Source organism: Pleurodeles waltl, chromosome 4_2 (assembly GCF_031143425.1).
Source record: "Pleurodeles waltl isolate 20211129_DDA chromosome 4_2, aPleWal1.hap1.20221129, whole genome shotgun sequence".
NCBI classification, from domain to species: Eukaryota; Metazoa; Chordata; class Amphibia; order Caudata; family Salamandridae; genus Pleurodeles; species Pleurodeles waltl.
Window position 1 is genome coordinate 449,664,490 of NC_090443.1, and position 15,467 is coordinate 449,679,956.

At 38.0% G+C, this 15,467-nt stretch overlaps 1 protein-coding gene across 3 annotated transcripts in view; it reads left to right on the forward strand.

The window, feature by feature from the left end:
• Positions 1-12,898, forward strand: part of UBL5 (ubiquitin like 5) — a 34,941-nt gene extending 22,043 nt beyond the window's left edge. For all 3 annotated transcript variants that reach the window (XM_069231778.1, XM_069231776.1, XM_069231777.1), the window contains exons 2-5: positions 3,170-3,234; positions 6,639-6,722; positions 8,508-8,545; positions 12,636-12,898. In XM_069231778.1, the coding sequence (XP_069087879.1) occupies positions 3,179-3,234; positions 6,639-6,722; positions 8,508-8,545; positions 12,636-12,679 (222 nt within the window). In that variant the 5' untranslated portion in view covers positions 3,170-3,178 and the 3' untranslated portion in view covers positions 12,680-12,898. The remainder of the gene's footprint in view (positions 1-3,169; positions 3,235-6,638; positions 6,723-8,507; positions 8,546-12,635) is intronic.
• Positions 12,899-15,467: the final 2,569 nt, after the last annotated feature.

Consider the following 15,467-nt stretch of genomic DNA (forward strand, 5'->3'; position numbering starts at 1 on the left):
ACTTTTGATTCCTTGCAGGGCATTTTTTTGAAAAATGCTAAGTGCTCAGTGCTCCCACACCTATAACACTTCTTTTATTCCACACATATTGGTTTACAATTATAATCTGTTGCTTCTTGAAACTTTTTTTTTTAGTTTCACCATCTTTCCAGGATTTTGCATTAGATATTTTTTTAACTTCTTTTATTTCTTGTACTTCATCCATTACCGCTTTGGCACATATACCTGTAAGTTCTGCTTTCTTTACTAGAGCAATCACTTCCTTTAGAGGTGCTTCACCGTTGACCCACAGTTTATCCTGAATATTTGGGTTGCTCGCATGCATAATAATTTGATCACGAATAAGTTCTTCATGGAGTGGACCCAAACAACATGTTAACGCCAGAGCACGAAGTACAGCAACGTAGTCAGCCACATTCTCAGTGTTTCCTTGTTTCCTCTGGAAAAGCTTATACCTATCTACAGCAACACACACAATAGGTGAGAAATGTGCATCAAGAGCCTCTAAAGTATGCGTAAATACATTTCCTCCTTTTCTGGGTTTCTTTTCAATCTGATTGTATGGTTTAAGCCCTCCTGGACCTAAGCAATACAGCAGTACCTTTTTTTTTCTCTGGTGAAAAATCCTCTTCCTCAAGTGTCTCTATAATTACAAAAGTACTCTTTCCATTCCTTTCAAGGCATAGTGGGCTCTCCTTTCGCAGGAATAAATGGTTGAGGATTGAATAAGTTCAATGAGTGTAATGCACACGTTTCACTGCTTGTAATGAGATGGCAGAAAACAAAGAAAATAACACAAGTGCACAATATATTGGTTAAATTTGATAATAAACAGCAATGTATTAGTAATAGAGATCAACTAACCTGTGAACAGTTGATTGTTAATAATACATTTGTGTAAAATGCTGTTATTACATAAAAACCCAGTAGGTGGCGCAGTTGTATAACATTTTAATGATATTAAACTCAACAAATTGATTCCACATTCAAAATGTTCGAACGTTTGTGTTCGTAATCAGCCGAGGATGATTGACTAATCTGTCAACAATGTAAGCTGTGCTGATCAGCGAATCTTTGCAATGCTGAAATTTAACCAACAAGCCGTGTGGAACAGCAAATGTACCAGAAATATGGCTGCCACGAGGAGACTCTGAGGGTAAATTCACAGTACAGTTATATCATATCGTAATGAGGATACACAATCCTCAAGATCCGGCAGTTGAAGACTGGCTGGGAGACGCATAAAGTAGGTAATGGATTTCAAATGTACTCACGTTCGTGCTGAATTAAGCCCATACTTGCCACAGCTGAATCCGTCCTCTGAGACTGTCTAAGTGCATTCATTGTATGTTTAGAGGACGCATGTGGGAACGAACGAGTATTTTGTGGCTCACTAATTAACAATTTCCTTGGTCCTCCTCAATCCTGTACTGCGTCCGATTCTCCTGGCAAGCTTGATTATGGTAGGGCAGGCAGAGTAGTGTCACTGCCTCGCCATCATCGCAATCTGCTTCACCACGTGCGGGGCTGCGTCACCTTCTTCGCCAATTTCTGTAGTCATCACTGCAGTCTTATTTTGATGTAGGTTCTTTATTTATCAGCCCCAGACACATGGTACAGGCAGAGGATCCTTCACCACCAGCTTCCTCCACTCCAACCGCCACCCATAGAATTCCCCACACCAAAGGTTCTAATGTTACATCATAGCACAAGACTGTGCTAACCTATCAATATACATAAGTGTAAAGAATTACATACATTACCTACGTTACAACAATTTGCAGACAAGAACAAAGCGAACTTATCAGTGCCGAAAACGTTGGTTAGAGACCAAAATAAATATTGCCTCAGGAATGCGGTTGAGCTTTTTGTGGTCATTTATCCTTTGCTAAGCTGTATAGTTAATTTTAGTTCCTATTAGTGAACGCTCACATTCCTCATCACTACTAAAGTCTAGTTTTCATTGCTTTGAGGGGACGTGCGCTGACTAGTATGAGAGAACGTTTGTCAACCATGCTTTATTGGTCATAAAACAGGAAACATGCGACCTTTTAATTAACAGTACCATAGTGCTGGTAGTGCAGTGTGCCACGTCTGTATTTTTTTGATTTCTCAACTAACGATTAGTTAGTTAATCAAATGTTAGGTTGTACCCTTTTATATATATATTTTTTTTTAACTACTCAGAAAGCAGCTAAGTTCTTTATTTCATGTTAGATCCTTTCGTTCAGTGTCCTGTACCTAGCTGCAGTCAAGGCTTCTTCCTCCCAACAACTGTCCCTATCTCCAACCTACTACATTCACTCAGCATTTCAGACACCAGCTTAGACATACTGGGAGAGCTGTATGCATTGGCAGTGTAAATGTATTTGTGTACTGCTCTGCGACTGCTCTTATTGATATACACAAATGCATTAACGTTGCCAGTGCCTATAGCTCTCAGTTTGCCGAGACTGATTAGCATTGCCAATGCTTGTTATTAGTAAAGGTAGAACTGAAGCGCATCTCGTTTAAACCACTTATGCTTCTGATGGAAAGCAGATTGAAATGTTGGTGGCTAAGCCACCTCTCTCTTCTCCTTTAGGTGTTGCTCTTTGGGCAAAGTTTTTTTATTCAGTGAATCCAGCTATAGGGAATTCACTTTCACACCATGTCTGCGCTATGAGGGGTTGGACAATTAAGTTCCAAGAGCAGAGCTCACGTTTTAGTTTTAGCATGCTTATCATACCATGAGCTGTTGTGGAACATGGTTAACTAGTCTTCACTTACACCCAATAACAAAAATAGTATTTTCTTTCCTGTTGTCTCTTCTCTGTTTTTCTGAAGTAACAGAAGTGATGTCCATATCCTGGTTAGTAAAGTCACGGAAAACCTCTCACTCTCTGTTGCACAAATTTGCTGTCTTTGGAATATATCACAAAAGTATCTCCTTCTCTGCCTGCTTCTCTTCACTTCATCTCCTCTGAATTCTTTCTTTCGTGCAACTTATGTGCTACAAATCCAATACTTAATTAGAAATGTATCTTCAAAGTTAGTGTTTTAGGTAAGGAGTGAATAATCTCACAGGCATACAGACATGGCAAATAATTATGTTATGGAACGTAGTAAAATTCCTTAATAAATCTAGAAGTGATACCTTTGCTGGCACTAACTTGTTTTTTTCCCGCAGGCTGCAGAAATGATCGAGGTTGTGTGTAACGACCGGCTGGGGAAGAAAGTCAGAGTAAAGTGCAAGTATCCTTTGAGAAAGCAAACATTGTGTGTTTTGGAATGGCCTAGATGGGAAGATTGCAAAAGCTGTATTTAGGTCTCATGTCAGATAATGGGTTGCTCTCATTTGCAGGATGACTTTCAAATTGGGGCCTTAACCCCTCCCCTACGGGGTGTTGAAACAAATGTTTGTACGCATAGACTTAATATCTCTTTGGAGGGATTCAGTTGTTAGTATTGAGTTGGGCAGCTGAAATTCTAAAGATGTTTTTTTTCTTCCCTTTTTTAATCCAGAGGCGTACATATACAGGCTGTTGAATTCAGGTAGAATTACAAATATATGTATATTAAAAAACGATTTATCTGTTGGTCAGGCATCAGAAGTTTTATTTATCTATTCAGTGACAAGTTTTTGATTCTTGGTGAAAAGTCTCTGACACTTTTCACCAAGAGAAAACGTGGATCAACACACCAAAGTCAAAATAAAATGCAATGGAAAATAGCATTAGCAAACGTCACATTACAACTACAAACGTAGTGTAACTTAAATTGTTATCGCCTCTAATTCTGATTTGGTTTCCTTTTACACCTGTAATAGTCCAGTGGCGGTTGTGAGAACGTACAATGACTACACTTTGGTTGGCATGACAGCATTTGGTTTGTTGCACAGGTAAAATTTCAACTGAAACCTTAACCCCCACTAAAAATGAAAGAGAGTAGAAATAAAGTGCATGTTAAAATTCAATAGATAAGGGACCAGGCTGTAAAAAATTATGTCTTTCATTACTACTGCTTGATGATACGAAGTCCAACCTTGAACCTAGATAATCACCAGCCCTATGTCGTCTTCTCCTGTTTTACTCTAAATTAAGTGGTTACAATGGCAGCATGTCCACGTTTGTATCTAGAATTAGTGATCTAATTATCTTGTCCACTACCTAGTGCAGACCTAGTTTATGACGTGGTAGCTAGTCAGAGCTAGGAATCTTGTTTTGAAAACACTTTTTGAACAATGTTGAAATGTGAGAGCACATTTAGATTTGCCTATGTTTTCAATAGTTATTGCTGGATTTGCAGTATTTCCTTATAATGTGACAAGTCTACAATTAAAGTGTAATAGCAGCAGAGTGCAATTTACTTATTTGCTTGCCTGTAGATTTGGTGGGCTCAGAAATTGAATACAGCCCGTCAAAGGTGCAAATGACCTTTTGATTTCTGATCAGTGAATGGTATTTAGCTTAGTTTGTGTATAATTACCTTTGACTTGATACATTGGTTTATGATGGGTGGTAAGCGTTAGACTGCTTAATACATAGAGTTCTTCCTTAGCTACCCATAGGAGCTGCATCATCCACAGATAGTCAAACTAAGATATACCTTTCTTTGCCAAGGCTGAGAGCTGACCTGAGGCAAGAACTGAAGCTGTAGACTGATCTATAAATGTAATTAGAGTGGTGGCAGGTCACAACCTTGGGCAACTCCCTTGCAGTTATAATGAGGCCCATAATCTCGACATATAGTCTATTCGAATAAAGGTAAAAAAGTGATTGAGCTAAGTATATCCTTGTCAGTGCCTAGAACAGTCAAGGTGGACCGCGACGTGTTGAGTAATAAAACTCAAGCACTATGTAACAATTTAATTTATGGCATCAACTATATAATTAGCTAAAAAAAAAAAAAACTTATGTTGGAAAAGAATGGCAACCAGGCCTTCATAGAAATAGAAACTGGAGCTGATTCACAGGTCTGGCATTGGGTTTGATTCATCCCATTTAACTTTTGTAGTTTACAGGTAGACTTGAGATGTGTGTGTATGTTTACTTTGTCTACTGCACTGAAGTCCAAGAAAAGGCAAAGAAAAAGCAAGCTGTTTGCCTGAACTGAAACATTAATTAGCTTGAAATAGAAAACATTACACCTTCACATTTTTACATCTCGCCTACCAGACAGTGCAAGCTTTATGGTTGCAAAAGACCTATTGTGAACTTACTGTGAGATAAGGCCCATTGTTTACCATTGGTTGGCTTTATTATCACTCTTGTTTGCTCGCTTCTTAATCAGTGGTTTGCCTTCTTCTTATGTTTGTGCCTCTCCTGGAGCGTAGCCTCTTAAACTTTCCTTTAATTAGCTGACTAGTATCCTTTCACTGGTCACTTTTAGGGAACCACTTTTTTCTTTTTGGTTATGCACTCCATGAGGGTGCATGTGTTTTTCAGCTGTCTCACTCATGTGCTCCCTCCACATACCAGCCCTCTCCGCCTCTACCCTCTTCCCCTACTCCCTGGTGTTCTCAACATTATGTAGTTTTCCCCAACCTTGTGTTGCTCTCTTGCACATTTTCTTCTGTTGCTCTTCACTTCATAGTTTATTTTATTTTTAATTTGTGTTTTTGTGCAATTTTTGTAATTTTATTTACTGGTTTACTGGTCTAATTGGCTTCTGACTGGCAACAGAGGATGACTCGACAGGCAACAGCGGTTGCGTCACTGTGCTTTTTTTTTTTTTTTTTTACCCTTCCTTTTTGTTCTATACAAGTGTTACACCGTATTGGCAAACTGCAGTGTCAAAGCCAGTATGTCTAAAAAGCAAGAACTATTGGCTTTGTGAACGCTTGATTGATTTACAGGAAGCCCTAATATGACGAAGACCATATTTAAATTTGCTAATATATTTTCAGTATCCTTAACAAAAAGTCATCAATTGAGTAAAGCTTCAACAAAACATTTGCACAACTTACAACTTGGTAATACAAAACTTTTTAAACAAATGTTCAGGTAACAGATTTGTTAGAGATAGAGCTGTTAAATAAGTAATTTGAGAAGTACACTTGTGCAAGCAAGCATGCATAGTCGAAGAACAACATCAATCTCCCAAAGTATAGCCAAACATATTCTTAAGATTGATGACCTAATTGGACGGATGCATACTTTTGAATTCCTGCCTCATTTCTGGAATAAATCCTATGCAAAAATTATTTTATAGCCCATACAAACTGAATTCTGTCATGTAAAATGCTACCGGGATTCACTCGCATACTCCTCTGGAACTTTTTTGTAACATCTAAAACTAAATAAATGAGTAAAAGGGCCTATGTTTTGAACAATTGTTATAAGCTTTGTCATAGTCTCCAGCATCTGAACTATCCTGTTATACATATAAGAAAACCCCTGAATGATATAAGCATGTTGAGCTTAGGTTTTCCACCTTTATGCTAAAAGAGAATGATCCGTTGGTGAAGGTTTGCATGCTCATCCTCCTGCTGAAGCCTTGATTCTCTATTCAACAGCATGTCCAAAGGCAGTGTATAACAAGTTAAGAATGGTTCTCTGGCGATATAAGTGATTAATGGTCTTTACTTAAGAAATTCCCTTTTATTTTAAGGTGCTCCTCAAATAATATGTACTTTTTCTTTAACAAGAGTTACTTAGCAGTGAAGATACCATAGGGGATTTGAAGAAATTAATTGCTGCTCAAACTGGTACAAGATGGGACAAGATTGTACTCAAGAAGTGGTGAGTTATAAAGTGTTTGTTTAGACAACTTCTGTGACCTAAATAATCATTTTAACATTAATGTGTCCTACAATTTATGCACCCTTTTATACTGCAAACTATACCTGATTCTTTGGTGCCCGTATAGCCATTTTGTACGCCAAAGAAAATTAAACCCAGTGTACAATGATTTAAGAGTGTACAGTACATTTAAATAATCTTCGTTATATAGCACTACATTCTATCTTAGGAATACGCCTCTGCTGTTATTTTTACAGATATTTTTGTGAATGTATCCCTGCATCATGACAGATTTTTGATTCTGTTCTATTGCAGCAAGTTGTTTTTCAAATCTTAGTTTTAGTTGTAAAAAATGATTTTAAATAACTCTATTGGAGAGAGGGTTATCTTGGTTAATGGTTGGAAGCCCAAGTATCATAACCATCTTGATTTTTCTAATGTTTTTTGGGGGTATTAGTCTAAAGAATGACCCAGCAAAAAGACTTCCATTAAGTTTGGTAGCAGTAATAGCTGTTCTGAGAACCTCCTAGCTCATTAGTTAGGTTTGTACTCATTAAAGTTCACTTATTATTATTATTATGAGTCCATATTTATATTAAAAATGTGCAGCTTTTAGTTTGCTGATGCTAATCACTTTGTGTTTGTTATTTAGCTCTCCTTCCCCAGATGCTACAAGTATGCAACTAGTCTCAGTAGACCCTAACAAGGATAGTCATTTATTTACAATATATGGAAGGTTGGGTTCTTAGCGCTTTCCTGAACATCAGGAGCTTGGGTTCATTCTTAGTCCGATGGCAAGGGCTCCAGGAGGTTGTTGTGACATCTTAGAAGTTTTGTCTTTGCACGTACCGTTTAGAATTTTGGTTTTACAGTGATAAGAGTTTTTGTTCCCGAGATCTCTTTGCTTGCCTGCAATGTTAAGACAGAGAGTTGAATACTGGAGGAACGGGGACCAGTGCAGCACATTTTAGATGTATTCCTCTCTTCAATAGTAGTTCACTTTAATGGGTAGGGTGTTAAAAAGAAATTGTGGGTAACAGAAGTCTGTCCATTGACAGAAGGCAATTGAAGAACCCAAGCAAGTGTGACAGGACTGGAGATGGCTAACACATTTTCCACTGCATGCCCCCTTCCCCTGCATCTTATCCCAAAACCGTATTTGGTATTTTTTTGGGGAAAATTAATTTAGGTGTGGTAAGCAAGTATAGCCTAAGTTAGAGTTACTTCTTGCATGAGGTATATTTGGTGGTCTTCCTTCTTCGCATTTTGGTCTATCTGACAAACTTTGTCATGATTCTTGAGACTGCTTACTAGATAAATCATGTAAATTATTTCTGTTACCTCATCGTATTCGAGCCGTTTGTCTTCAGAAGCTTAGGCCTTTGTTTTGTTTTTAACATGTTTGATTAATTTGATTGAAAGCAAGTGAGTATTAAGAAATTGTTTGTTTTTTCTTGTGTGTACTTACATGGTGAGAATATAGGGGGGTTGTATAATATGTACCTGTACATTTCCTCTGAATTTACATGTTTGTAACTCGCCCATGCTGGGCTTATTCGAATTCTGTTTATCCTTGTCTTCGTTCCCCATAAAATAGACACATACCAACTGTGGCTTTGTAAAGTTTTCACTTGTTTCTTCGATCTCTCTGATCTGTCCTATCGTTTTAGTGTTTCATCATTATATTTACTCATTTCTATATCTTCTATGTTAATAAATATGTGTAATGGTTTAAGATTATAGAAAAAGTGCTTGTTGTTTTAATAACACATTTTTATCTTACAGGTATACTATCTTTAAGGATCATGTGACGTTGGGGGATTGTATCCTTTCTTATAAATTATTTTCTTTCTGATTGTCCTCCAAGTATTTATTTATTTTGTATCCTATTAACTATAGGTTTTAGGTCAGAAACGGTATTGTTAGCATGTAGAACCTGTCTTGTTACAAATACTTTGCACAGCCAGCTTTCTACTTCCATTTTCTATGTTGTCCAGTGCAATAATTGTACATTTGCATGTGTAATCTTTCAAAAAATGACCCCTTGCAAAGTACTTGTAGCATTTATGCTCTCCCATTAATCTGTTTCACAAAGTAAATTGTGTAGTGTAAAACATCTAGAAATATAAAGTATTTTTGCATTAGTCCTGTTTAATATCATCTCCTCTGTCATTGAGTGGTCTAGGGACTGTGAATGCAACAGCAAATAGTTTAATTTCATTAATCGTAGTACTTGACCAAGACCCATGATCTGCTTATTTTCCATATATCTTAAAATAAATGCTTGTCAAAGAGCAGGCACGTTAAACACAGACACCCTCCTCTGATCGAGCTCAGTATATCTAAATATAATATGACTTGGCTCATCTACCCATGGTGAATGCAGATCAATGCTTTCTCCCCTTATTACTCGACTGTAATTTCATATGTTTATGATTATGCAGTGACTGATTGGTGGGAGTATTGGCCAGTTTTGACAACTGCATGGATACTTTAACAGCCCTCACTACATTTGTTCTTTCCAGAGTATCAGTCATTGATGTGTAACCTTTCAAAATGTGTGTTTTAAAAGGGACAGTAGTGGTGGCCCAAAGGGTTCATCCCCACACTCTGCTTTTGTTTACAGTTTCTTGTCCTGCTTACTCACACTCCTCTTAGGTTTTCTTTCAACTAGCTTAGGTGTTGTATTTATAGAGTGAAGCTTTCACCCTGATGAGTATGTTGGTGATAAGAAACACACAACTTTCATTGTGTTTAGAACATCCTGACTGTGGCAATAGCAATCCAAAAGTTTCGAAAAATGTGTTGCAGATAAGAATCTTGATAAAGATGGAGGGGCTACTGAATAGCCACCACTATGGAAAAGCCCAGACTGCCTGTAGATGGAACGTTGTAATCTCCAAGAGAAATTTGTCCTTCGATCTCAGTACCCTGCTGGGACAGTAATTTAATTGTGATTGGATAGGGATGAAAATGGCTTAATGTGCCAAGAAGACAGACGTAAAAAATAAAAATAAAAATCTGATCTCTTACTGGGAGCGAGTGCAGTGTAACCAGGGACAGTGAGATGTTCAATTTGGCGAAGTCTCAGGGCCAGCCTCGTGACATAGTTCCGGGTTAACTGTAACTTGTAGATGAGATAAAGTGTGAGATAGATGGAATTGAAGCAATTCAAACGAGATGACACTAAGGCAGTGGTTCTTAATCTGTTGTCCGAGGACTCCTGTTCTGCGACGCTTACTCAGGGGGTCCGTGACTGCTTAGAAAATTAATATTAACAGATTATTAATTTATATAGAAAGAAAGAATGTAGAAAGGAAAAACGTACAACATTCTGTAAATGTAAATTTATATTAAAATTAGGGGCTAAAAATGTACTTGGTGTCCTCACATTGATTTGTGGAAGCAGTCAAAGTGCACCTAAAAGAATACAGTATGATAGACGATAGGTGGCCTCATTTGAATTTAGGAACACTCCAACCTTTGCATCAAAATTAAAATGCCGGTAGAGCCCGCTACGGCGGGTTCTAAGGCTATTAGAACATTCTGCCACTCAGGCAGAAAGTTCTATTAGATAAAACAAATTCCTCGCGAAGCCCGAGGCGATTAAAATCCCCTCGGGCTCTGTGAAGCTTTGGTGCTGCGGGCTTTTACCGGCCAGTAAAAGCCCACAGCACTCCATTGTTTTCAGTGGAGCTGCCAACGTTCCAATGTTCTCATAATGATTCAGTGGTGGATGTGGTAAGGGGGGGGGGGGTGTTAAGAACCACTGCAGTAAGGCATTAAGAATCTGCACCTTATGAGGCAATGAAAAGAGATGGAGGGCAGCCTTCAGTGAACCTAGCTAGAAAAAAACGGGTCTTGACAACTGCTGCCATCTAGTTGGTTAATGCCAAGGATGAATCTGTTTTGATCCCAAGAATTGGTTTTTTTTACGCTCTCTGCTAGAATAAGCTATGGGCTTAATAAACAAGGCCAAAAATGGTGCTCCCAAAAAGCATTTGGTGTCAATGGGCATAGTGTTGGGTCTTATCTCCATCATAGTTTAGGTGATTTGAAACTCTTTCAACACTGAACCCAGGTGCAGCTGCAGGTTACATCCATGTACAGGTTACATCATCTAGATGTAAAAGAAATGCGGTACACACAAGTGCCCAGTGGAGTTTAAGTGCAATTACAGGAGTATTATGTCAAGAGGAGAAGAACAAGATACAGACTATAGAATGACAGGTGAGATGTACAGTGTCCAACCCCCTGGTACTTACACCCCCCTTCCATATGAACCAGGTTCCACATTCTATATTTCACACTCAATTAACAAACATTCCATACCCCCATTAACAGACGTTTCATAAGGAAGACAACACCCAGGGCTAGCCATTAGTGCCCAGCCAGGAGCAGGACACCTCCTTGTTCAGTCCTTGGTCCCATCTGCCAAGCCAAACTTCCAAGTGACAAGGCAGCTTCCAGACAACCTCATACTCGTCGTGAAACGGGGACCCACAGAGCACATTGAAAACAGGATACTCAAACCCCACTCCATTAGCAGGAAATAATAGGCCAGTATCCAAAAAACAGCATCATTAATGGGAATCCATGGCAAGCACTTTTTGGTGCTAGTTTTTCTTGGTTTCCAAGAGCCCACATAGTTAAGACAACAGCAATTGTTTGGACTGTTGCATGCAGATTTAAAAAATGCACCCCAAAAGATTTGCAAATAGCCTCAGTACTGTGAGTTCAGTTAGGGGGATCGCTCCTTTTACGTGCTCATTCTTTCTTTGCAGAGTTGCTGCAAACGCAGTTGGAAACTGATGGTGGGTTTGTTTTTCAGAAATACTTAAACATGTTTTGTTCCGTACTCCGTAATATATGATTTCCATTTATGTTCTTTTACTGCTGGGTTTCTTTGTGAGTTAAGTTCCCGTGGCTAGAATGTATGTTGTAATGTTGAATTCAAAGTTCAGTGCATACCTTCTTGTCCCTGCTACCCAGAAACATAAGACCATTTAATTACAGCAGAATTTAAGTACATAACTGAAAAAATAGTTTAACATTTGCTTCGTCGTTAGGAGTCTTTTTATGTATTTATTTATTTTTTAAAACTAGGTGAACGCATTGGACCACAGATAAAACTGGTGGGGCCAGCTATCAAGGGCAGTTGTAGAATTTGTATGCGTGCATGCGTTTATATGAACATTTACATATATGCATACACATTGATATAAATATGCTTGCTTACAATGTTAAATATGAACATGTACATGTGTGTGTATCTGTGCAGATACAGATATACACACCAATATCTATGAAGGATCATTTAGTGTCTAATGTAGCGCCTCAAAGAATTGCTGTTTTGTAGTGAAAGGTAGTTGGGCATATTGTTTATTACAAGGTGTGGTATTTTTTTTTTTCTACCTGTGTGGTGAGAAGCCACCGCTTTATATGGGATGCCTTCATTTGTATATCGGAGTCCATTACACTTTTGGTCTTCTTGCTGATGGAGTCATGGTGGCCTACTCTATAGTCATTGTGCTTGGTTGGAGAAAGAAATGTCCATATTGTTGACTAACCTTTAGACAGTGCAAAGTGTGCTAATGTTTCAGGGTGGTTTATATGAGGAGGGTGTTGGGTTAGCTAATGTAAGAATGCTTACATCTCACTGCCAGCGAAGCTAAGGATAGAATTTCTGCAGCTATAGATAAACTACTTAATTTTTACATTTAGACAAAAAATTTTTTTTTACTGTGTACAAAAAGCAATTGTGACCAAAAAACAATTGTGACCAAACGGGATATGCACAGAATACCAAATTACCTTCTAGTTACATCAAAGCATTACACTGAATTGTACTTTAAACGTGTTGTGTGACAAACTGTTTTCTGTTGAACATTTTCCCTACATCGTTTTCTCCAGATGAAATCCACGATGGAATGAATCTTGAATTATACTACCAGTAAACTTCGGCGTCACCAAACCTCTTTTTTTTTTTAATGTTGTTCTCTTTTGAAATGTCCCACATTTGCAGCAAGATTGATCTCGTTATTTAATAAAATGATACAATTTGGTTTTCTTTTTTCACTGTCATGTCTTCTTTTGCAAGAAAAGTACATAAATGTCGATCATCAAAGGCATTTGTTTTGAATGTCCATTTTTGTATTAAAACAATTTGAAACCTTTTTAATGTTTTGTACAGTTCTTTCCATGACAATTGTCGGAAAGGCACGGATGGTTTTGGAGGGCTGGCGAGGAACTGCTACACTTTTTTGTAAATTACTTTAGCAAGCAAATTACAGAGAAATAACACCAATGCAGAAACTCAACAAATCCATTGCTTGTTTAATACAAAATGGAGTAAATACATTTTACTGGAAGGGGTTTTGCACCAGGGTGAAAGTGGAGTTTGCAACCATTGCTAACCACGTAGAATACACCTTTGATCTTATAAATAACATTTCATGTGTGAACATTTTTAACAATTAAATTGGAGTCAGTGAATAGCATATTCTCGTACAAAATGTAAAATATATAATGAAAAGGACTGACTTGTTCAGCTTCTGTTTAGTCTAATCTTTCCCATTTAATCCGGGGAGTAATTTGTTTTCCATTTCTTAGTCTGTAAACACAGTGACATATACTTGCCCCATGTTTTGCCCTGTTACAAATGGAAATACCATTTTCTTTGTTTTTTGTACCAGTGCAAAGCTTCTGTAGTATATTCTCCAAATGTTCTGTTGCATGTTTCATTGTAAATCTTCACTGTAGGCTGTTGGCAACCAGGATTTGTGAGCATCGAGCTACAGTGCCTGGCGTGTCAAAGGGTTACCCTTTATGTGGCTTCGATGAAATGTCGATACATCTCATTTATGTCTAATTGTACTGTATATTACTTTTGTAATGTTGTTTAGCTCAACCATTTTGCATGCCCATGTTTTACTAACAATTTAGGTTGTTTTCCTTCTAAAACGCACAGGCCTCATTTTCGTGGTTGCTGCAGCACGACAAGAATACTTATTAAGTTATCCCCACTTCTGAGTTCTTCACTGTTGTATCTTTTCTCAAGGTATTTTGAACTTAGATGAAAAAAGCAAGGCACCTGCTCTTACCATTAGCTAAACTTCGTTTTTGTCACGTGTATCCTACTTTAACTGTCTATGTAAAGAAAATGCGTAAAGGTTTTGGATATTTGGGGAGGGGTTAGCATTAGCTGCTCGAATACTTTGGGGGTGGATGGGAGTGGGTGGAGCTCCCTTTTGATGTGTGGCGGTATCACTATTTTTCTTATTTTTGCATAGTGATAGCGTTTTAGGCTTCCAGGCGATTCTGAGCTACTGTTTTGTTTGACATACATATAGGCCTATATCACGGTTCAGCTTTACACCTTTTAGTGAACAAATGGTAATTTCGAAGACTGATGATTGATGCTGTGCAGGGCGTAAGGGAGGTTTTCAGACACAGAGCCATGCAGGAGATAACTCTCAGGAGATTTACAGATGTTTATCCACTTTAACTTGAAAATCCTACGCCCTCTTTAGGTACAAGCTTGAAGTCCTTAGTGATTATATTTACAAAGTACCTTTATCCAACTATTGGGCATAGTTTTCAAATGAACAGTGTGAAGATCTGAAGAAAGTTAATATTTAACTGCATGTACCTGCATGCACATAGCGCATTCCACAGTTTATGGCAAATGAAAGAAATTGATCTCAGAAATTGGGTTTTAGCTAGAGCCTGTGGTATGAGAAGGCTAGCTGAGGGAGACAAAAGAGCTTAACAGTTTGGAACGATAGGGACAGATTAATGATCGGCTATTTGTTTAAAAAGTACTGGAAATAGCACCCTCTTGGGGAAAAAGTTGAACCGAGCTAAGGGTGGTGAAATAAGAGAGGAAAGTGGTGTATCAAGTGGTACCTGAACTGAAGAATCGTCTAAGATGGGCGTAGATCTTACGAAAAAAGGATTTACGAGGACAAACGTTTTAATGAGAATAAAAAAAAGTCAAAGGGTTGTAGCATTAACCACGGATGAAAACGGCGCATGATAAAATCTTCTTCATATTGAACAGTTAAATACGTCAGGCATGAGTGGCTATTCTGTATTTTTAATCATGCATAATAGTCAAATGTGGCGTCTTGGCAGCAGGGGTAGACGCAATAAGAGTCAGAAGAAAAAGAAGCTCAGAGTCGTGTGTCTGTTGATCGGATGCTAGAAATAATAGAATCTTTGTTTTAAAGGGGTTAAGAGAGAGCAACCTAGAAACGCTATATTGTTGAACAGCAAGGTAAGAATCAATTATGAATTTCAGTGGTAGGGAAGGAAATGAGAGCAATATTTGGCAAACCGGCATGAAAATAATAATGAAACTTGAAGGAAGTAGTATCGGCCGAAAGAATATTACATACATATAACAGCCAGGGACACATAACCGAACCTTAGGAGCACTAGATGAGAGTTGCAGGAATGAATAGGCGTGTTGTCATCTGCAGAAAATGAGAGGGGCAATCCTTTCTTCATTCATCAAAACTAAGTACCAGCATGCTTGTCTACTCTGTGTGGCTGTACAGTGTCGAACATGCTGTTTATTTTGCATTTTTATGTGGTGCATACAAGACCGTGTTAGAGCACTTTACATATGTACAGTTTTAGTACATAAACACTGAGGTTTCAGTATTGAAAGTTAAAATCAAATAATATAGGGCATTTGTGTGGTACTTTGTTGGCCTAATAAGAAAGAGGGACTGGGAGAAT